At 39.6% G+C, this 22,931-nt stretch overlaps 1 protein-coding gene across 2 annotated transcripts in view; it reads right to left on the reverse strand.

The window, feature by feature from the left end:
• Positions 1 to 22,931, reverse strand: part of TTC3 (tetratricopeptide repeat domain 3) — a 130,063-nt gene that overhangs the window by 19,627 nt on the left and 87,505 nt on the right. For both annotated transcript variants that reach the window (XR_006607937.1, XM_045084512.1), the window contains exons 33-36: positions 20,034 to 21,099; positions 18,771 to 18,836; positions 18,475 to 18,624; positions 2,639 to 2,778 (exon numbers count right to left, since the gene is read on the reverse strand). Coding sequence is in view for 1 of the 2 variants with exons in the window: in XM_045084512.1 (XP_044940447.1) it covers positions 2,639 to 2,778; positions 18,475 to 18,624; positions 18,771 to 18,836; positions 20,034 to 21,099 (1,422 nt within the window). In the remaining variant the exon portion in view is untranslated. The remainder of the gene's footprint in view (positions 1 to 2,638; positions 2,779 to 18,474; positions 18,625 to 18,770; positions 18,837 to 20,033; positions 21,100 to 22,931) is intronic.

The raw sequence follows: 22,931 nt of genomic DNA on the forward strand, positions 1-22,931 counted from the left end.
CTCAGTTCACTGTAAGGACAGCCCCATGGGTTCAACGTGACCCAGAAGAGTGCAGGTGTTGTTGATTATGATTGGCAGAACCAGCAGCTCTCACTCAAAATGAAAATAGCCTTCTAGTCTTTAAAACAGAACTTAAAGCCCAGTTAATACATCCATCCAGTCTGATACATACATACATACATACATCCAGTCTGATAACCCTACAAAACAAAGTGTATAAGTCTTCGATTTTAAAGCAAAACCCTGGAGACGCCTGGGTGGCTCAGTGGGTTAAGCCTCTGCCTTCGGCTCAGATCATGATCCCAGGGTCCTGGGATTGAGCATCGCATCGGGCTCTCTGCTCAGCAGGGAACCTGCTTACCCCTCTCTCTCTGCCTATTTGTGATCTCTCTGTCTGTCAAATAAATAAAATCTTAAAAATAATAACAATAATAATAAAGCAAAACCCTGTACAAGATGGACTCTGCCTTTCTTTCATTCTCTCCCATCTCTCATTCTTTTCATCATCTCTACTTGCTAAAAATTCTAAGAACCTAAACATTTAAATGTCATTTTCACTCCTTTTGTAAAATATGTCCTCCTCTAAGTACTCAATACTGGACAGCCATCATTTCTCATATCCTTTGTACTTCTCTAAGAGATCCAAAAGGTTCTAAGATTTTACTTTAAAATCTAAATAAAAAATTTATCTGGAAATAAAAATATCTGGAAAGTTTAAAAAAAAACAATACACATAGAGAAGTCTGTAACTTATCTTTAAACAGAAAAAAGTAAGAAAAAATTAATAAAGTGAAAAAAAATCAATAAAACCTTATTCCGCAACAGAAACAGTTAATTTTTATGATAGTACAGAAAATATTTTTTAAATAGCCTCATTTATTTTATCTAATTTGATAGTAAACTTGAATTGAGTATACAAAAATATATATTAAATATAAATAATCCTGAATTTTTGAATAGCTTAACTACTAGCATGCTCAAATATTAAGAGGCATAGCAGTCCCCTTATCCATGGAGTGACAGGTTCCAAGACCGCCACATGGATGCATGAAACCACAGACTGTACTGAATCTATGTTTCTTCCTATACCTACACACCTATGATAAAGTTCAAGTTGTAAATCAGGCACAGTAAGAGATTAATAACAATAAATAATAATAACTTAGAATAGTTATAACAATCTATTGTAATGCAAGTTATGTGAATGTGGTCTTCCTCAAAACATCTTACTGCACTGTACTCACCCTTCTTATGATGACGTGAGATGATGAAATGCCTATGCGGTGAGATGAGGTGAGGTGTGTGACACAGTGTTAGGCTACTACTGATCCCCTGACATGTCAGAAGGGGGATCATCTGAGCTTCTGTACTGCGGGTGCCTGAGGGTAACTGAAACCATGGAAAGTGACAATGGTGGGGGGCAGGGGGTAATACTGTAAAGAGTTTTACAGACAGTATCATTTCCATAAATGTGTTCTGACGGAACTACTCTACTCTGAGCATACGCAAAATGACGTGCCACAGGCAGTGTTTTATATATCATCATTCTCTTAAGGACTACCTAAAAATGGCCCAAATGTAATGCCAGCAAGACTCGTAGTAAAAGTCGTCTGATCATATGGCATGGCTAATGGAAAAAGTACAAATGTCCTGAACGGTGAGTGTGGCAGCATGGCCACAAGTGAACCATGCCTCCCATTCTTCATGCCCCTAAATGCAAAGCAGACCTGCCAACTTGCTTTAAACAACAGAATGTGGTGGAAGCGATGCTCTGACAGTCCAGACCCTCAGAAGGCACGGCAGCTTCCACTCCTATATCCTTGAAGCCTTCTGGTACCACATAAGAAGTCTGTCTACCATGCTGGAGACCACATGCCACATGGAGAGACCAACAGATAAAAGTCACATGGAAAGGGAACAACCCTGAAACTAAATGGAGACAAGAGGCCAGGACATCCCAGCTGAGTCTAGCCCCCAGCACATGGGGAACCACCTGCAAGACTAGCATAACAGCCCAGTGGAACTCAGCCCAAGTTCCAAGATGAGGATCAAATAAAATGGCTGCTAATTTAAGCCACCAGGTTTAGGTGTTTTGTTACAAGGTGGTAGGTAACAATTAAGGTCAGGAATCATATGACCTATCACTTTTTAGGGAGGAGAGGGATTAGGAATGGATCACAGAGAATCTCAAAACAAACGTGGCCCATCTGACAACTGCTTACCTGTATGCATTTCCAAATCCCTCATACCATAAGACCAAATTTTAATAATCTAAAGATTCAAGATGAAAGTAATATAAATAATCATCTCAGAATCCTAGTGCAGGAAAGAGCCTTAGATCTAGACCAAGCCCCTCACTTTACAGATAAGGAAAACATGGGTCAAAGGTAATGTTCACAGGAAGGGGGTGGTGTTCCAACTAGAAGGAAGTCAGTTCTTTGCTGATTCATAGTCCCATTTTATCTGACAACAGGGTAAGTTTAGGAAAAGTTTTAGGTAAAACAGTTTCCCACTGAATGTTCTAAAAAATGTGATGAAAACAATATTTAAGTTTGTACTTTACCTGACATAGCCCGAAAAATGTTAACAACCCCCTCCCCCAAGCAATAAAAATCATTGCCTTTCAGTCGTTACTTACGTCTCACTGGCATTTAAAACCTTTCTCATTTTCTTCGTTAGTGCTTTCAGACTTTCTTGGATTTCTTTTTTCTCCTGTTGCCATTTTTTAATTTCCTTTTCCAGATCTTCAAGGAACCAATCTAATTCTGTCTTTGAGATCTAAAAACATGTTTAGAAAGTACTTAAATAGGAAGATTTACTTTAAAAAAACAAAACAAAACAAAAACAAACACCCAAGGACCAGAACTGTGGTGGTGCTCGCTTCATCAAGGACTCCAGTTTAGCAGCACACACAAAGCCCTGGGCCTCACCGGCCCTCACTTTCTCTCCCCAGTCAGGCTGGGGGAGGCTGTCAAATATATAGGCACAGAGACATGACTGACTATCTGGTACTGAAGAAGGGCTTCTCAAAATCAGTGATTTCTGATTTCTGTCTTTAAAAATGAGATGCCAAGACACCTGAGTGGCTCAGTCAGTTAAGCATCTGACTCTTGGTTTCAGCTCAGGTCTGATCTCAGGGTCATGAGTTCAAGCCCCGCTAAGTAGGGAGTCCGCTTGAGTTTTTCTCTCCCTCTCCTCTTCCTTCCGGCTCTCTCTCTCTCTCAAATAAATAAATAAATCTTAAAAAAAAAAAAAAAGATGAGATGCCATGTGGAGAGTGGATTCCAAGCGGCGGGAATGGCCAGGCAGAAGGATAAAAGAGTACAGCATGTCTAAAAAAAAGCAAGAGGCCCTATGTGGCTGGGACACAAGGTAGACATATGGAAGGCAGGGCAGGGAGAATAGTACCCAAGATGCTTTGGGTTCAAATTATTCAAGGTCTTATAAGCCATGTAAGGAGGGTGGACTTTTTCCTGCAGACCACAGCGAGCGGGTGAAGTCTCAAGCAGGGCAGTGAGATGATGAGATTCTGGTTTTGGAAAAACAGCTCTGTAAGACAGAGATGGATTAGGATTGGGTAAGAAGTCCCACGAAAGCGATAGACCAAGCAGTAGCCTTCACGTCTTCTTGACTGTGACCCAAAATAACAAATACATTTTAATTATGATCCATAACATGTGTATGTAACATATGTATGTATGTACATACACACAACTGAAAGAGAACTGCCTTTATTGAGATGCTTTCTGATATTTCTATTCAATTACTAAAAACAATGCCAGTCATCATTATTAAACTGATTTCACAGCTCAGTATGAATTATAACCCTCAATGTTAAGAACTCTAGGTAGAAGAAGGTAAAATCTTTTTTTAAAAAATATTTTTATTTATTTATTTATTTATTTACTTACTTACTTACTTACTTACTTGAAAGAGACAGAGAGACAGCACATGTGTGGGAGGGAGCACAGGGAGAGGGAGAAAAAGAATCTTAACCAGACTCAGTGCTGATTATGCAGCCCAGACATGGGCTCAATCCCATAACCCCAACACCATAACCTGAGTCAAAATCATGAGTCTGGCACTTTTTTTTTAATATAATTTTTTATTTTTTATAAACATATATTTTTATCCCCAGGGGTACAGGTCTGTGAATCACCAGGTTTACACACTTCACAGCACTCACCAAAACACACACCCTCCCCAATGTCCATAATACCACCCCCTTCTCCTAAACCCCCTCCCCCCAGCAACCCTCAGTTTGTTTTGTGAGATTAAGAGTCACTTATGGTTTGTCTCCCTCCCAATCCCATCTTCTTTCATTTCTTCTTCTCGTACCCACTTAAGCCCCCATGTTGCATCACCACTTCCTCATATCAGGGAGATCATATGATAGTTGTCTTTCTCCGCTTGACTTATTTCGCTAAGCATGATACGCTCTAGTTCCATCCATGTTGTCGCAAATGGCAAGATTTCATTTCTTTTGATGGCTGCATAGTATTCCATTGTGTATATATACCACATCTTCTTGATCCATTCATCTGTTGATGGACATCTAGGTTCTTTCCATAGTTTGGCTATTGTGGACATTGCTGCTATAAACATTCGAGTACACGTGCCCCTTTGGATCACTACGTTTGTATCTTTAGGGTAAATACCCAATAGTGCAATTGCTGGGTCATAGGGCAGTTCTATTTTCAACATTTTGAGGAACCTCCATGCTGTTTTCCAGAGAGGTTGCACCAGCTTGCATTCCCACCAACAGTGTAGGAGGGTTCCCCTTTCTCCGCATCCTCGCCAGCATCTGTCATTTCCTGACTTGTTGATTTTAGCCATTCTGACTGGTGTGAGGTGATATCGCATTATGGTTTTGATTTGTATTTCCCTGATGCCGAGTGATAGGGAGCACTTTTTCATGTGTCTGTTGGCCATCTGGATGTCTTCTTTGCAGAAATGTCTGTTCATGTCCTCTGCCCATTTCTTGATTGGATTATTTGTTCTTTGGGTGTTGAGTTTGCTAAGTTCTTTATAGATTCTGGACACTAGTCCTTTATCTGATATGTCATTTGCAAATATCTTCTCCCATTCTATCAGTTGTCTTTTGATTTTGTTAACTGTTTCCTTTGCTGTGCAAAAGCTTTTGATCTTGATGAAATCCCAATAGTTCATTTTTACCCTTGCTTCCCTTGCCTTTTGCGTTGTTCCTAGGAAGATGTTGCTGCGGCTGAGGTCGAAGAGGTTGCTGCCTGTGTTCTCCTCAAGGATTTTGATGGATTCCTTTCGCACATTGAGGTCCTTCATCCATTTTGAGTCTATTTTCGTGTGTGGTGTAAGGAAATGGTCCAATTTCATTTTTCTGCATGTGGCTGTCCAATTTTCCCAGCACCATTTATTGAAGAGGCTGTCTTTTTTCCATTAGACATTCTTTCCTGCTTTGTCGAAGATTAGTTGACCATAGAGTTGAGAGTCTATTTCTGGGCTCTCTATTCTGTTCCATTGATCTATGGGTCTGTTTTTGTGCCAGTACCATGCTGTCTTGATGATGACAGCTTTGTAATAGAGCTTGAAGTCTGGGATTGTGATGCCACCAACGTTGGCTTTCTTTTTCAATATCCCTTTAGCTATTCGAGGTCTTTTCTGGTTCCATATAAATTTTAGCATTATTTGTTCCATTTCTTTGAAAAAGATGGATGGTACTTTGATAGGAATTGCATTAAATGTGTAGATTGCTTTAGGTAGCATAGACATTTTCACAATATTTATTCTTCCAATCCAGGAGCATGGAACATTTTTCCATTTTTCTTTGTGTCTTCCTCAATTTCTTTCATGAGTACTTTATAGTTTTCTGAGTATAGATTCTGTGTCTCTTTGGTTAGGTTTATTCCTAGGTATCTTATGGTTTTGGGTGCAATTGTAAATGGGATTGACTCCTTAATTTCCCTTTCTTCTGTCTTGCTGTTGGTGTAGAGAAATGCAACTGATTTCTGTGCATTGATTTTATATCCTGACACTTTACTGAATTCCTGTATAAGTTCTAGCAGTTTTGGAGTGGAGTCTTTTGGGTTTTCCACATATAGTATCATATCATCTGCGAAGAGTGATAATTTGACTTCTTCTTTGCCGATTTGGATGCCTTTAATTTCCTTTTGTTGTCTGATTGCTGAGGCTAGGACCTCTAGTACTATGTTGAATAGCAGTGGTGATAATGGACATCCCTACCGTGTTCCTGACCTTAGCGGAAAAGCTTTCAGTTTATCTCCATTGAGAATGATATTTGCGGTGGGTTTTTCATAGATGGCTTTGATGATATTGAGGTATGTGCCAGCCGAGACCAAGTTCACCTACCAAAGAGTGTGGTTTCAATACCAAGGAGAGCAGCAGAATTCTAGAGGAGGAGAAAGCTGAGCACAGAACTCATGGCTTTTTCCCTGTGATTTTTTTAAGTATTGCGGTTAATTTAATTTTTTTCTTTTTCATTTTTTGTTTTTTTTTCTCACCTTCGGGTAAAATTTTTTTTAACTGTTACCTTTTTCTTTTTTAACGATTTTTTACTAGTTTATCTAATACATATATTTTTTCTTTTTTATATTTTTCTTAGGTGTTTTCTTTTTTTTAAAATTCTTTTCTTTTTTTTTTCTTTCTTCCTTTTTGAACCTCTTTTTATCCCCTTTCTCCCCCCCTCACGATTTGGGATCTCTTCTAATTTGGTTAAAGCATATTTTCCTGGGGTTGTTGCCACCCTTTTAGTATTTTACTTGCCCCTTCATATACTCTTCTCTGGACAAAATGACAAGACGGAAAAATTCAACACACAAAAAAGAACAAGAGGCAGTACCGAAGGCTAGGGACCTAATCAATACAGACATTGGTAATATGTCAGATATAGAGTTCAGAATGACAATTCTCAAGGTTCTAGCCGGGCTCGAAAAAGGCATGGAAGATATTAGAGAAACCCTCTCAAGAGATATAAAGGCCCTTTCTGGAGAAATAAAAGAACTAAAATCTAACCAAGTTGAAATCAAAAAAGCTATTAATGAGGTGCAATCAAAAATGGAGGCTCTCACTGCTAGGATAAATGAGGCAGAAGAAAGAATTAGTGATATAGAAGACCAAATGACAGAGAATAAAGAAGCTGAGCAAAAGAGGGACAAACAGATACTGGACCACGAAGGGAGAATTCGAGAGATAAGTGACACCATAAGACGAAACAACATTAGAATAATTGGGATTCCAGAAGAAGAAGAAAGAGAGAGGGGAGCAGAAGGTATACTAGAGAGAATTATTAGGGAGAATTTCCCCAATATGGCAAAGGGAAGGAGCATCAAAATTCAGGAGGTTCAGAGAACGCCCCTCAAAATCAATAAGAATAGGCCCACACCCCGTCACCTAATAGTAAAATTTACAAGTCTCAGTGACAAACAGAAAATCCTGAAAGCAGCCCGGGAAAAGAAGTCTGTAACATACAATGGTAAAAATATTAGATTGGCAGCTGACTTATCCACAGAGACCTGGCAGGCCAGAAAGAGCTGGCATGATATTTTCAGAGCACTAAACGAGAAAAACATGCAGCCCAGAATACTATATCCAGCTAGGCTATCATTGAAAATAGAAGGAGAGATTAAAAGCTTTCAGGACAAACAACAACTGAAAGAATTTGCAAACACCAAACCAGCTCTACAGGAAATCTTGAAAGGGGTCCTCTAAGCAAAGAGAGAGCCTACAAGTGGTAGATCAGAAAGGAACAGAGACCATATACAGTAACAGTCACCTTACAGGCAAAATAATGGCACTAAATTCATATCTCTCAATAGTTACCCTGAATGTTAATGGGCTAAATGCCCCTGTCAAAAGACACAGGGTATCAGAATGGATAAAAAAACAAAACCCATCTATATGTTGCCTCCAAGAAACTCATTTTAAGCCCAAAGACACCTCCAGATTTAAAGTGAGGGGGTGGAAAAGAATTTACCATGCTAATGGACATCAGAAGAAAGCAGGAGTGGCAATCCTTATATCAGATCAATTAGATTTTAAGCCAAAGACTATAATAAGAGATGAGGAAGGACACTATATCATACTCAAAGGGTCTGTCCAACAAGAAGATTTAACAATTTTAAATATCTATGCCCCCAACGTGGGAGCAGCCAACTATATAAACCAATTAATAACAAAATCAAAGAAACACATCAACAATAATACAATAATAGTAGGGGACTTTAACACTCCCCTCACTGAAATGGACAGATCATCCAAGCAAAAGATCAGCAAGGAAATAAAGGCCTTAAACGACACACTGGACCAGATGGACATCACAGATATATTCAGAACATTTCATCCCAAAGCAACAGAATACACATTCTTCTCTAGTGCACATGGAACATTCTCCAGAATAGATCACATCCTCGGTCCTAAATCAGGACTCAACCGGTATCAAAAGATTGGGATCATTCCCTGCATATTTTCAGACCACAATGCTCTAAAGCTAGAACTCAACCACAAAAGGAAGTTTGAAAAGAACCAAAATACATGGAGACTAAACAGCATCCTTCTAAAGAATGAATGGGTCAACTGGGAAATTAAAAAAGAATTGAAAAAAATCATGGAAACAAATGATAATGAAAATACAACGGCTCAAAATCTGTGGGACACAACAAAGGCAGTCCTGAGAGGAAAATATATAGCGGTACAAGCCTTTCTCAAGAAACAAGAAAGGTCTCAGGTACACAATCTAACCCTACACCTAAAGGAGCTGGAGAAAGAACAAGAAAGAAACCCTAAGCCTAGCAGGAGAAGAGAAATCATAAAGATCAGAGCAGAAATCAATGAAATAGAAACCAAAAAAACAATAGAACAAATCAACGAAAGTAGGAGCTGGTTCTTTGAAAGAATTAATAAAATTGATAAACCCCTGGCCCGACTTATCAAAAAGAAAAGAGAAAGGACCCAAATAAATAAAATCATGAATGAAAGAGGAGAGATCACAACTAACACCAAAGAAATACAAACTATTATAAGAACATACTATGAGCAACTCTACGGCAATAAATTTGACAATCTGGAAGAAATGGATGCATTCCTAGAAACATATAAACTACCACAACTGAACCAGGAAGAAATAGAAAGCCTGAACAGACCCATAACCAGTAAGGAGATTGAAACAGTCATTAAAAATCTCCAAACAAACAAAAGCCCAGGGCCAGACGGCTTCCCGGGGGAATTCTACCAAACATTTAAAGAAGAACTAATTCCTATTCTCCTAAAACTGTTCCAAAAAATAGAAATGGAAGGAAAACTTCCAAACTCATTTTATGAGGCCAGCATCACCTTGATCCCAAAACCAGACAAGGATCCCACCAGAAAAGAGAGCTATGGACCAATATCCCTGATGAACACAGATGAGTCTGGCACTTAACTGACTGAGCCACCCAGGTGCCCCGAAGGTAAAATCTTTTAAAATCTCACTGTAACACCCCAAGTGAGAGATAATAAGGATGATGGTGGTAACAGTAGGGATGATAAAAAGAAACAAGGGAAACTGTAAAGGAAGAGGACGTATGAGAAACCATGAGTCTAAGTAGAATGAAGACATAAAGTAGAGGTTGACAGAATTAAAGATAGGTTTCTACTTTCAAAGAATAGCTAAAAATCCCCTTAGCAAAAAAGGAGAGCACAGAAGATGTACTAATCTAGGACATGAAAAAAGGATGTTAACCTAGATTCGGATGTTAAATAAATCTACGAATAAACAATAAAATATGTGAGAACTCTGTAATTCAGACCCTGCAGTCCTTTTGATGGGACACGGCAGAAATTTACAAGTGTTTGACAGAGACTAAAAGTCAAAGGAATAAAAATACTCAGTGAATTCAAACAGCTTTCCACATAACGAGTTATAAAGGAACAACATGCTTCTAAGCCATATTTCTCTGTACAACAGGCACTTGGATTCTAGCACAGATTAGCACAGTGTGCTATGCTCCTCAAAGCAGCCTTTCCCAATATGGGCAACTCCCACCCTATTCCAAAAGTCTGCTGAACACTCGATTGGCTGTCACTTAGAATGCACTTCCCCATGAAAAGCCATGTTAGAAATGTCAGTTAAACGTCCACCAATTCCTTCCAGGAAGCTCCTGGCTATAATGGTAAACCGGATACATGGAGGGCTATAGAGTTAATGGGGCAAGTCCCCAGACCACGAAGAGTCTGTGTAAAACCGTCTTAACCCTGGAGAGAGAGAGGTGGGGCAGGGAAGGCAAAGAGGAGCGTGCAGAATCTCCTCTGAAATCTGCTTGAAAAGATTCATGTCTGTCTGCAGTAGCTTCTCTCTTTTGACATTCATTCTGTCCTCCAAGGGCCCCTCTCCCACACCAAGTTTCACCTGAGCCCTCATTTAAGCACCCGAGCCAGGGCATGCCCACCTTCCAAGTGCGTACTTAAACGTCTTTCCTCACTTCATGTCTCTCAGCATTCAGAGCACCTAACTACACTAAGGGATTCCGAAGAATCCCCTCAGCTTGCCTAGAAGTGTTCACACTTCACTTTTCAGCTCAGTGACTCTCTAATCTAACGTAGTCTGCATACATTTGGCAAGTCCAATAGTTTCTGTTCGCTTTTTAGAATAAACGTGGTGTTTCTGGCCGGTCACAGGGGCATTTGGGTTGAGATAACCACCAGAATTTCCAGCAGTGTGACAAACACAAGTGAAAACCTGTACTTTGAAGCAGAAGTAGTTACCCTTCCCCAGATGGTTAGGTAAAACACCGTGTTGAGACCCAGCCTTCCTTGTTAGCTTTCTTATGCAGGTGCTGCTTTCTGAAACTTCTTCTGAACCTATACATTCTCTCAAAGTTTTACATCATTTTTCAAAATGTCCATTCGATATTGGCAGGGGTATAGGTGGGTCACATGCTTGTAAATACACATCATTTACAAGTAAAACATTCTCTATATTAACATTTCTAATAATATGGGAATCGGAATAGAGCAATGTTTGTAAGAAACAAGTTTAAATTTCAGTATTTTCTAGTTTGAATTCTACTAATATCAACAACTGCTGAGAATGTGACCAGGTTACTGAGGATATAGGTTTGGATACAGAAATTGGGGGCTTCCTCCCTCAAAGAGGATGGTGTACCTGAGGCCAACCTACACGGACTCTGTGGGAAGTGATGGTCTTCCAGCCAAAGACAACCCCGACTTAGATAAAGGACATTTCTCCCTCTTAAGCCTTAGACGCCAAGGTCTGTGATGATCCTGGGTGACAGATTTGCTAACAGTCCAGGTCCTTCAAGACTTCCAAGTCCTACCGCAGGGGTAGGGTTGATTTCATTAGCTTTGAGATGCACAGGCCAACTGTTTTTAGGCAGCAGAGGTTCGATGACATTTCAGTGACATTCCTTCTGGCATGGGGACAGTTTTACTCACATTTTCCTTGCTGCTACACTGTGAATCACTGAATCATTACTGTCACTGGGGTGACTACCATGTCTATTCTACTTACAAAATCCTGTCTTGCACCTGGTTCAATTCTACTACCATGACCAATGTCCATACGCAAACCCTGCTGCTGGTAACCCAGCTGACCTTGCTTCTCACCTATGCTGAGCTTCCAACGAGCCAACGAGTTCACCTCAGATTTAGCCCCTTGGCCAGGAGATGATGTATAACCAAAAGGTTACAGTAGGGCACAAGAACCTACTCGGCAGCAAGTACCAAAAGGAGTTCAGTATTAAAAGGCACAAAATACACACACACACACACACAGCTCAGCCACAGAAGATGCTGTATGAGTTCATCTGCTGTCTGAACTAACCGCCCTTTAACAACACAGCTGCCTCACAATGCTGTCAGAGACTATCTCTGACTACATGAAAGACAAGGATCTGAATCCTTTTCTTTGAAACACTGAAAGAAAAGAAAAAACAGACTATACACAACTGCATCTTCTATATGCACAGCTTACTGACATAAACAATTTCCGATGGCTTTTTTCCTCAATGGGAAAATATCTGGTTTCCATACCTCTTTTTCTTTTTTCTTTTCATACCTTTTTCTTAAACCTCAACTTTGTTCCAAAATAAACAACTGAGGTACCCTTGACTATGTATGTGTGTGTGATATGTGTATATACACATATATATACACATATATATATATACATATACATATATACACATATATATACACATATCACACACACATACATGATAAAGTTTAAATAAATAAATGTGTGTGTGTGTGTGTGTGTATATATATATATAGATTAAATAAATATAGTTATAAAGACAAAATAGGGGCACCTGGGTGGCCCAGTTTATTAAGCATCTGCCTTTGGTTCAGGTCATGATCCCAGGGTCCTGGAATCAAGTCCTGAGTCAGGCTCCCTGCTCAGCAGGGAGTCTGCTTCTCCTTCTACCCATCCCTGCTGCTGGTGATCTCGCTCAAATAAATAAAATCTTTTTAAAAAAATAAAAGACAGAATAGAAAGATTGTTAAGTTGGTAAAGAAAACAGAATAAAAAGATAAAATGGTAATATAAACCTAGGAGTGAGAACAATATAAAAATGAATGACATGGGGAACCTGGGTTGTTCAGTTGATTGGACAGCTGACTCTTGGCTTCAGTTCAGGTCATTATCTTGGGTTGTGGGATTAGCCCTGTGTCAGGCTCCACACAAAGTGCGGAGTCTGCTGAAGATTCTCTTTCCCTCCCCCCTGCCCCTTGCGCCACTTGTGTGTGTGCACTCTCCCTATCTTTAAAATAAATAAATAAATAAATAAATAAATAAATAAATAAAAATCTTAAAAAACAAAAATGAGTGGCATAAGGCCCTAACCATTCTTAAAATAGCTTAAAACCTTTCTGGCAGATAAAGTCAGAGGAAATACAGTGAGCTACAGTCACAAAGTAAAAACAAATCTGCTGCACAGAGAAGCCCAGGTAGTGAAAGCAGAGCGAAATGACTTCTCAGGGTCTCATAAAGAGGATGCTTCATAAAAGTCCCAGAAGTCCAGCACAAAGCTCGGCTTATCTTTTGTTAATTCTTAATTTAAATTCAATTTAGTTAACATATACTGTACTATCAGTTTCAGAGATCAAATTTAGTGATTCATCAGTTGCATACAGTTGCATACGTGCTCATTCTATCACGTGCCCTCCTATTAAGGCATTAACTCATCACCCAGTTACCCCATTCCCCCAACCACCACCCTTCCAGCAACCCTCAGTTTGTCCTCTATACTTAAGAATCTCTTATGGTGGGCGCCTAGGTGGCTCAGTGGGTTAAGCCACTGCCTTCGGCTCAGGTCATGATCTCAGGGTCCTGGGATCGAGTCCCGCATCGGGCTTTCTGCTCAGCAGGGAGCCTGCTTCCTCCTCTCTCTCTCTGCCTGCCTCTCTGCCTACTTGTGATCTCTCTCTGCCAAATAAATAAATAAAATCTTAAAAAAAAAATCTCTTATGGTCTGTCCACCTCTCTGATTTCGTTGTTTTATTTCCTTCCCTTCTCCTATATTCATCTGTTCAGTTTTTTAAGTTCCACATATGAATGAGGTCACATGGTATGTCTTTCTCTAACTTACTTCACTAAGCATAATACCCTCTAGGCTCCATCCATGTCGTTGCAAATGGCAAGATTTCATTCTTTTTTTTTTTTTTTAAGATTTTATTTATTTATTTGACAGACAGATCACAAGCAGGCAGAGAGGCAGGCAGAGAGAGAGAGAGAGAGAGAGAGGGAAGCAGGCTCCCTGCTGAGCAGAGAGCCGGATGCGGGACTCAATCCCAGGACCCTGAGATCATGACCTGAGCCGAAGGCAGCGGCTTAACCCACTGAGCCACCCAGGCGCCCCAGATTTCATTCTTTTTAATGGCTGATGAATATTCCATTATAAATATATAAACACACACACACACACATATATATATATGCACACGCATATATATACCCCCCATCTTCTTTAGCCATTCCTCTGTTGATGGACATCTGGTCTCTTTCAATAGTTAGGTTATTGTGGACGTTGCTGCTATAAACACTGGAGTGCATGTGCACCTTCGAATCACTACATTTGTATCCTTTGGATAAATACCTAGCGGTGTAATTGCTGGGTCATAGGGTAGCTCTATTTTTTTAACTTTTTGAAGAACCTCCATGCTGTTTTCCAGAGTGGCTGTACCAGCTTACATTCCCACCAACAGTGTAGGAGGGTTCCCCTTTCTCTGAATCCTTGCCAGCATCTGTTGTTTCCTGAGTTGTTAATTTTAGCCATTCTGACTATTGTGAGGTGGTATCTCATTGTGGTTTTTATTTGTATTTCCCTGATGCCGAGTGATATTGAGCATTTTTCATGTGTCTGTTGGCCATTTGTATGTCTTCTTTAGAGGGGGGCATCTAATAAATTTTGTCAAATGAAATACTGGATAATATCCTCAACAACATACTAGCAAAAAATCAAACAATTTTCACAGAATGTGCAGGCCTGATGTTCTCTGATGTAAGAGGACACAAAATATGGTGACCCCACATATGTGAGCAAGCACAGCCAAGAACAACAGAGCCCCAGCTGAGCAGCCAAGCCCAACTGGGATAACCTAACCTACAGACTCACACCCTTGATGTTTACTGTCTATGTCACTGAGGTTTTGTAGGCGGTTGCTACTCACATTATTATATGGCAATGATTCACTGCTGCACCTATCCTGCTCACAAAGTGCTGAGAAAGGTTTTTCAACTGCCTGTGGAATTGACATTCTTTCTTTTTTCTTTTTTTAATTTCTTTTCAGCATAACAGTATTCATTGTTTTTGCACCACACCCAGTGCTCCATGCAATCCGTGCCCTCTCCAATACCCACTACCTGGTTCCCCCAGCCTCCCACCCCCCGCCCCTTCAAAACCTTCAGATTGTTTTTCAGAGTCCATAGTTTCTCATGGTTCACATCCCCTTCCAATTTCCCTCAATTTTCTTCTCCTCTCCATCTCCCCTTGTCTTAAGGGAAGACAAAAGCAAGGGACCTAGAGCCTGACACTAACTATTCTGCCACTCAGTACTGTCATGACTTCGAACAAGCTGCATTAACTGATCCTGCCTCCATTTCCTGAACAGTAAAGTGGAGACAATACTAGTGTACTATACTATAGCACTAGTATACTCTGACTGTTTGAGATGAAATCAAATAATTCATGTAAGAAATTTACAATTGAGTATGACACATAATGAGCTCCATAAACATTAGACTAAAAAAAAAGCTGAACCTGGCAAAGATTGTGACTGAATAGAAGAACCCCACCACTACACAGATGTGGGCTGAAAAATTTTTGGCAAGCAGGACCCAAGATTCTGTTTTAATATAAATATAGGACAAAGTTCCAAAATTCTTCTCCATAAATTATTCTAGCCAAAATTATTTTGATTGTTTCTAGAGCTGAAGTGAACTTAAATACTTAGCTATAAGAAAATCTCATTAAAGCACCTTAAGAATGCACGTCCTAGGGGAGATGAGGAATGACTGCTAAATGGGTACAGGGTTTCTTTTTGGTGCTATGAAATGGCTCTGGAACAAGACAGTGGTAATGGTCATACAACGTTGTGAGTCTACTGAAAACCACCGAGTTACAGACTTCATAATGGTTAGAATGGTGAATTTTATCTTAATAAACTAAAAGAACATATGCTCTCGAACCAATACTGTAATCAGTTACAATCTGTCAGTTTTAAGTTAAAGGTACATTAAAAACAACAGGAAACTCTGCCTTTAGACATGTATTCTCCTCTGACAGAATAGATAACCGGCCTAAATATCTATGGAGGCCTTTCCTAGCTCATAATAATGAAACCCCGTTAGCTATTTAAAATAGTTAGCTCAGATTTTATTGGTGCTTTTTATGTGCTAAGCACTGTTCAATTGCTATGTAAACAGTTTTTCTCAGTAGGGGCCGGAGTGGATGTCAAGTGGGACGATTCTTCCTTCTACTCTACTGGTATCTCTGGACAACCCCACCCTTTTCCAACCACCCCTGTGAGTCTCACAAACCTATGACGTAGAGGCTGTATTACTAATGAGGAAACTGAGGGTCAAAGAGATTGAGTAAAATAAGATCACAAAGGTATTAGATGGTAATGCTGGAGTTCAACCTAGGCAGCCTGACTGAGGCCTGGGCTTGCCTATCTCCTCTCTACAATGTGAAGAAATGTTGCATCCAATACATTCAGTATGTAGTATGTAGGAAGCAATTTTCAAGTAAAAGTATTATCTGATAACCTCAGTGACTAGAGAATCAAAAGGCCAGGGAAAGATCAATAAAAGCCCCCAAATTTCTTTTTATGTTTATAAAAGATTCCTCCACAAGCTAATTATGAACATAATCGTGATTAATAAAGAAATGGCCACAGTTCCATCTCATCTGCTCCTATGTGGACACCACCTAAAAACTCAGATGAGCAACTTATCCTGATATCATAATTTATATGGGAAGTCTAACAATTTAACAGGCCTGAAAGTTGGGGACCAAATAATGGCTCTTTTTAAAAACAGACTGACTGGGGCGCCTGGGTGGCTCAGTGGGTTAAGCCGCTGCCTTCGGCTCAGGTCATGATCTCAGGGTCCTGGGATCGAGTCCCGCATCAGGCTCTCTGCTCAGCAGGGAGCCTGCTTCCTCCTCTCTCTCTCTCTCTCTCTGCCTGCCTCTCTGCCTACTTGTGATCTCTCTCTGTCAAATAAATAAATAAAATCTTTAAAAAAAAAAAAAAAAAAAACAGACTGACTACATGCTTAAGAACCACCACCTGAAAGCAGACCCAGAGCCTCAGTGAAGGTAAAGAAAACGAATCAGAAGTCCAGTCCCAGTCAGAGCTGGGACTCCTTAGCAGCCCTCCTCCCTGGGCACCTGATTAGCTGTGAATTTCTTGGTCATGTGTAGAAAGTGTACGAAGATGCCTTGATAAACCGTACAAATACAGGACCCAGTCAGACCAGCAATTTATAAAGCTAGACAAATCTCTGCCAGAGGGAAGGAAACCTCACTCATCAGACGCCCACCTTCACTGGCAGTCTGAAAATCTGCTCTCCTCACTTCATCGGGTGGCCACAGGCATTCTTATACAAACTTAGTAAAACTGAATTTTACTGAGGCAATAGAAAGTTTATAAAAATACTGTATCTTGTTAAGCCCCCCAGGTAGCTTATTAGTGTTCTCTAGTCACTGTGCAGGGTTTTATTTTTGCTTATTTTCTCTTCTCCCAATTAGGAAGATCTCATTCAACCAGGCAACTGATCAAAAGTCTGGTTCCTTCTAATTCCTCCCATCCTTCAAATCTCCCCAGTCCCATCCCAAGTGAAAACAAGTTATACGGGAATGTTATAACTATTACAACAGGAATGTTAGAACAGTTACCTTTACAAACTGACCCTTTTCTGTACTTAAATCTCAATAAATGAATTTTCTTATTAAGGTGCTACCAAGCAAACTTTCTTCTATTTAATATTGTACCCCAGCTACTGACCAGACTTCTGGAACAAATTCTTCCTTTTTTGTTTTTAACTTAAGTGTAGTTGACACACATGTTGTATTCGCTTCAGGTGTACAAGATAGTAGATCAGCAATTCTATGTTAGACACTGCTTACCACAGTAAGTGTAAATCCTTCCTTTCTTATATTAACTAACATCCATTTGTTACATCTACACAAAAGACCTCAGTTTTAAAAAAGAACACACTATGATTCCCTTATATCTTTAATTCCGTTTCCCTACGAGTTTAATCTGGCCTTGCCACTAATTAGTATTACTCCAATAGCCAGTTACATATAACTATAATCCATCTTAGCTAATGGAACTCAAAACCAGCAGACTCAAACAATATGTTCTAAATGGTTTCACAGATCTAATATGCCTAAGCTCCATGTGTTAGTCTCACACTTCCTTAATTATAAGGTGAAGACAGTAGTAGGAATAGTAGTAACAATGGCAGGCAATACTTACAGAGCCCCCTATTATGCACCAGGCAGTTTTAAGAACTTTACAAGTATTAATCTAACCCCAAGAAATGGGAGCTATTATCACCCAAATTTTTCAAATAAGAAACGAAAGCACAAAGAAGTTAGATAACTTGCCCCGGATGAGACTAGTATGGAACCTGGCTTCATCCGAACCTAGTCAGTCTGATCCCAAGACTTCCACTATGAACCACTAATGCTATATCACCTCTCAGTATAAGCAAGGATAAACTCAAAACTTAAGTCACCACAAAACTGGTTTAGTTAATGAAACAAACTGAACTATAAATAAATGAAAACCCAGATTCACAGCCCTTTTCTTAAATAGCAACACGTAGAGCTTCTGAAACACCAAAAACACTACCACTTCAATATGTCATAGAGAAATTTAAATAGGCATCATTAACAAAAAAATCCTCTGTTCAGCCAACAATGCTCTTGATCATGCCACATGCTACTATGGAGAAGTTTCAGACAGGATTACCTTGTTTTCTTCTATGTTCCTTTTCAACTTTTCTTCCAGATCCCTGGTCTCTTCTGAGCCCTTGAGTTTTCTCTGCTCATAATTTTCGCATGCCTCCTTAAGCTGCTCCTGTAAAACCTGGTACTCCTTCTCAATCTGTAAAATATCTCCCTAAAGGTAAATTACAAAATTATCTATTAAAAATAGTTTAAAATACCTATTTCTGATCTTGTTCTGAACAGTCTCTTAAACAGAGGAGAATGAAAGGCGGATGAAAATTTACAAGAGAAATGTTATGATAATTCATTTTTACTCACATGTTGTGCCTCAAAAGGATCATATGGTTCAGTATTGACTTCTTGATGTGTGACATTCCAGGACACCTTTGGGGCAAAACAAACACTTAAATTTACCTCAATTGCTCTAGTAAAATAAATCTACCATGTAATGACATTTTAAGACATGCCCCCAATTTTTTCAAGGGTTGTTTTTTTTTTTTGACAATTTTAATAATGTTTTACACTTCCTACAAATACTTGTAATAGGAAAGAGCTACATGTAGAATTGGTAAAAACAAAAAAGAATTTGGTTCATTACTCTAAAGTTCTTTAAGATTTTATTTATTTGAAAGAGAGAGCCTTTGAGAGTAGGAGAGAGTGAGTAGAAACAAGAAAGTTGAGCAGGGGGAGGGGCACAGAGAGAAGTTGGCTCCCTGCTGAGCAGGGAGCCCAATGTGGGGCTCCATTCCAGGACCCTGGGATCATGACCTGAACGAAAGGCAGCTGCTTAACCGAAGGAGCCACCTAGGTGCCCCTTAACATGTTCTTTCAAAGCTTTCTTAGAAAACAAAAATGTAATGAGGAGGGGGATAATCCAACAAACAGTTAATGAATTCATACCCCATAGAGTGAACTACAGGAGAATGTCAATTTAGTCTATGCTTGTCAGGAACTTTTATTTTCATCTCTCATTTCTCTCCACCTGTGTTTTTTTTGTTTTGTTTTTTTGTTTTTTAATTCCCTCATTCTCCTCTCCTGTTTTGGTAGGAGAAACTGGTCACACATATAGCCCAGACTCTGCTTTTTTGGGCTGCCTGTGCAAAAAGCACATTTCCCTTAATTCTCCATGCGGTAAAAGTCTTGTGGGGCAAGCACCCCAAGAAAGGAGGCTTCCTGGGTCCAGCACTACTATGCCTGGATGGGCGAGCGGATGCTTCAATGTTGGGCTTCAATGTTAGGACATGCAAGTGCTATGGAAACAAACAACATCATCCTTATGGTGCCATAACTAATTTTTAAAGTGATGTTTTGGCTCCATCTGCTGATTCCTCTTATTTCTCAGATGGTATAAAACTTGGTTAGGAAAAAAGTGTATTATTTACTAGACCCCAAAATTATTTCTGCATTACCCATCATGCCCTACAAAAGGGTTCATATTTTAAAACATTTCCAGGCAAAAAATTTCATGACCATTATAAAATCAATTGTTAAACAGGATTTTAGTAAATATAATGGCAATGAAAGATAAGAAGGAAAATTTAACTTCGGTATTAAGATAACTTTTTTCTATTTAAGTCTTACCTGTATGGCAACCACTTGTGTACGTGGAGTATTTGTTACTTCATTGGTAGTTTCTGGATTTACTTCCCGTTTGTTGGCAGCATTTCCACAGTGACCATCACATCTGTTAGACTCACTAAAGGCTGCATCAGCACCATCTGTGCTATGCTGTGTCTTTACTGATACTTCCAAAGAGTCCTGAGGGATCTGTGTTTTAGGGGCGATCTGGTTACCAGGGGCATTCTCAGCATTCAGATGATGACCCTCAAAATATACAGCAGCGCTTTCATCTGGTCTGTCATTGGCTATAAAAGATGGCACCACTGGCACTGATCTTTGCAGCTGATACTCAGAAGAAACGTTGGCCAGGGGTGTGTAAATGTTAGTGTACTGGGGCAAACTCGGTAACACATTTATGTACGTCGGTGGTGTCTGGGTAATGCCAAATCCCCGAAAGGGGAGATACGTACAGTATCCTGTGACCAAATGGGGTTGAGTCCAGTAGGTTGGTTTCACATCCTCAGAAGCTGGTTTGGGAGAATGAGAGGATACTCGCTTGTGACCTGCATCCTCGGACACTGGTTTGGGAGAATCAGAAGAGACCTCTTTGGGCTTCTCATCCTCAGAAACTGATCTAGAAGAATTATCAGACATTGGTTTCGGCTTCACAGCCTCACAGGTTGGTTTGGGAGAATTCGCAGCTATAGGTTTGGGCTTCACATCCTCAGAAGCTGCTGCTGAAGATAAATCAGACACTGGTTTAGATTTTATATCTGGTTTAAATTCCCTAGCAGATGGATTCAGTGGTAGTTTGACTCGTAAATACTCCCCTGTTTTTGAAATTTCTTCCACTTTTGTCTTAATGTTTTTCTTCTTTCTCTTTTTCTTGAGCCGCAATGCAACTTTCTTCAGTGCAATGCAGTTGTCAATCACAACAAAACGAGGACATCCCAAGAGAAAAGACTTCAAACCTCCGGCTTTTTCTAGTATCTGTCGAGTTTCTTCTGGGAAGAATTCATATTCTTCAGAGAACATTTTATTACTCATGTCCAACGGACCATGCTCCTCCAACAACTGAGAGAAATAACTTGGAAAAAATTATGTTTACATGTTATAAGGAAGTACTTACACATGTTCATTTGAAAAAAATATTTTTCCCAAAATTCTCCCAAAGCAAAATACTATTTCAGTTCTGACTGATCTCAACAGCTCCCCAACAAACATATTACACTCATACTAAATCTGACAAAAGCTAACTGCAATCAATGATACTCTAAAAGCAAAATATTGTTTACCCTTTGGAAAATAATCCTTAAAAATTTTTTTGAAAACCACAAAGATTAAAAAGTTACTTTATAAATTTCAATTATATAATTACACAATCTATTTTAAAAGTAATGAAAAGAAAATTTATTATATAAGAATGTCAAATGAGAAGACATAAAATTTCACTAAGATCCTGTGGAATTTGCATATAGTAATCGTAACATTTTTCTGTTTAAGAACAGACAATGATTTAGAGGTACTGAAATTAATTCTGTCTGATCAATAAACCAATAAGATTAGACACACATTAATGGGGCAATCCCTTAATCTAGCTCCAGTTCTAGATTGGGACTCCCTTCAGTTCTGGGGCTACTTTTTTCCCCATTCTGGGGTCAGCCTCAAAGAGCCTTATTCTTCCATTTGGATTTGGTCTTCAGTCTGTAACAGTAGCATTAACTAGCAAGAAAGACACGTAACACACATCACCAAAAAGATTTGCTTTTTCAAGAGCAAAAATCTCCAAAGGGACTTTCTTAGGAAATTAACGCTAACCAGAACGACAATTTATTTTGGGGAAAGGTAAAAACATCACTTCTTTGAAGCAAAAGAAACCACTTTATGTACAGATACTGGTCAAGATAAAGGACTATATTGCAAATGATTAACATCTACCAAAGTAACTGATACTATGAAGATTGAAGACCAAACGCCATGACTTTTCATCAGCAATGCTACTTTAAATACCTAGTGTTTTTTGATGACTACTTTCCCCTTACGATTATCTCTACAACTGAAACTATCCAATACACTTACTGTTTTGCAAGGTAACAGATTAGATTTGTTTTCACTTTAAGATTCCCATCAAACTTCATTTTTTTAAATGATTTTATTTATTTTAAAAAGTGAGAGTGCTCATATGTGCAAGAACGCAGATGAGGGAGGGGAACAAGATGGCGGGGAAGTAGGAGGAGGCGCCAATTGCGCTCCTGGGTATTTATCCCAAAGATAGAGACGTAGTGAAAAGAAGGGCCATCTGTACCCCAAAGTTTATAGCAGCAATGGCCACGGTCACCAAACTGTGGAAAGAAACAAGATGCCCTTCAACGGATGAATGGATAAGGAAGATGTGGCTCATATACACTATGGAGTATTATGCCTCTATAAGAAAGGACGAATACCCAACTTTTGTAGCAACATGGACGGGACTGGAAGAGATTATGCTGAGTGAAGTAAGTCAAGCAGAGAGAGTCCTCCATGTCCATGGAGGACATGGGGAGTTAGAGAGGAGAAGGGAGTTGGGGGAAATTGGAAGGGGAGGTGACCATGAGAGACTATGGACTCTGAAAAACAATCTGAGGGGTTTGAAGTGGCAAGGGGGTGGGAGGTTGGGGTACCAGGTGGTGGGTATTAGAGAGGGCACGGATTGCATGGAGCACTGGGTGTGGTGCAAAAATAATGAATACTGTTATGCTGAAAAAAAAGAGCACAGATGAGGGGAGGGGCAGGGGAGAGGGTGAGAAATCTTCAAGCAGACTCCCCGCCGACAAAAGGCTCAATCCCAGGACTCTGAGATCATAGCCTGAGCTGAAATCAAGAGTCGGTTGCTTAACCAACTGAGCCACCCAGGGGCCCCGCAAACTTCATTTTTAATGA

This window comes from Mustela putorius, unplaced genomic scaffold, assembly GCF_011764305.1.
Source record: "Mustela putorius furo isolate JIRA1106 unplaced genomic scaffold, ASM1176430v1.1 tig00000765_pilon_pilon_pilon, whole genome shotgun sequence".
NCBI classification, from domain to species: Eukaryota; Metazoa; Chordata; class Mammalia; order Carnivora; family Mustelidae; genus Mustela; species Mustela putorius.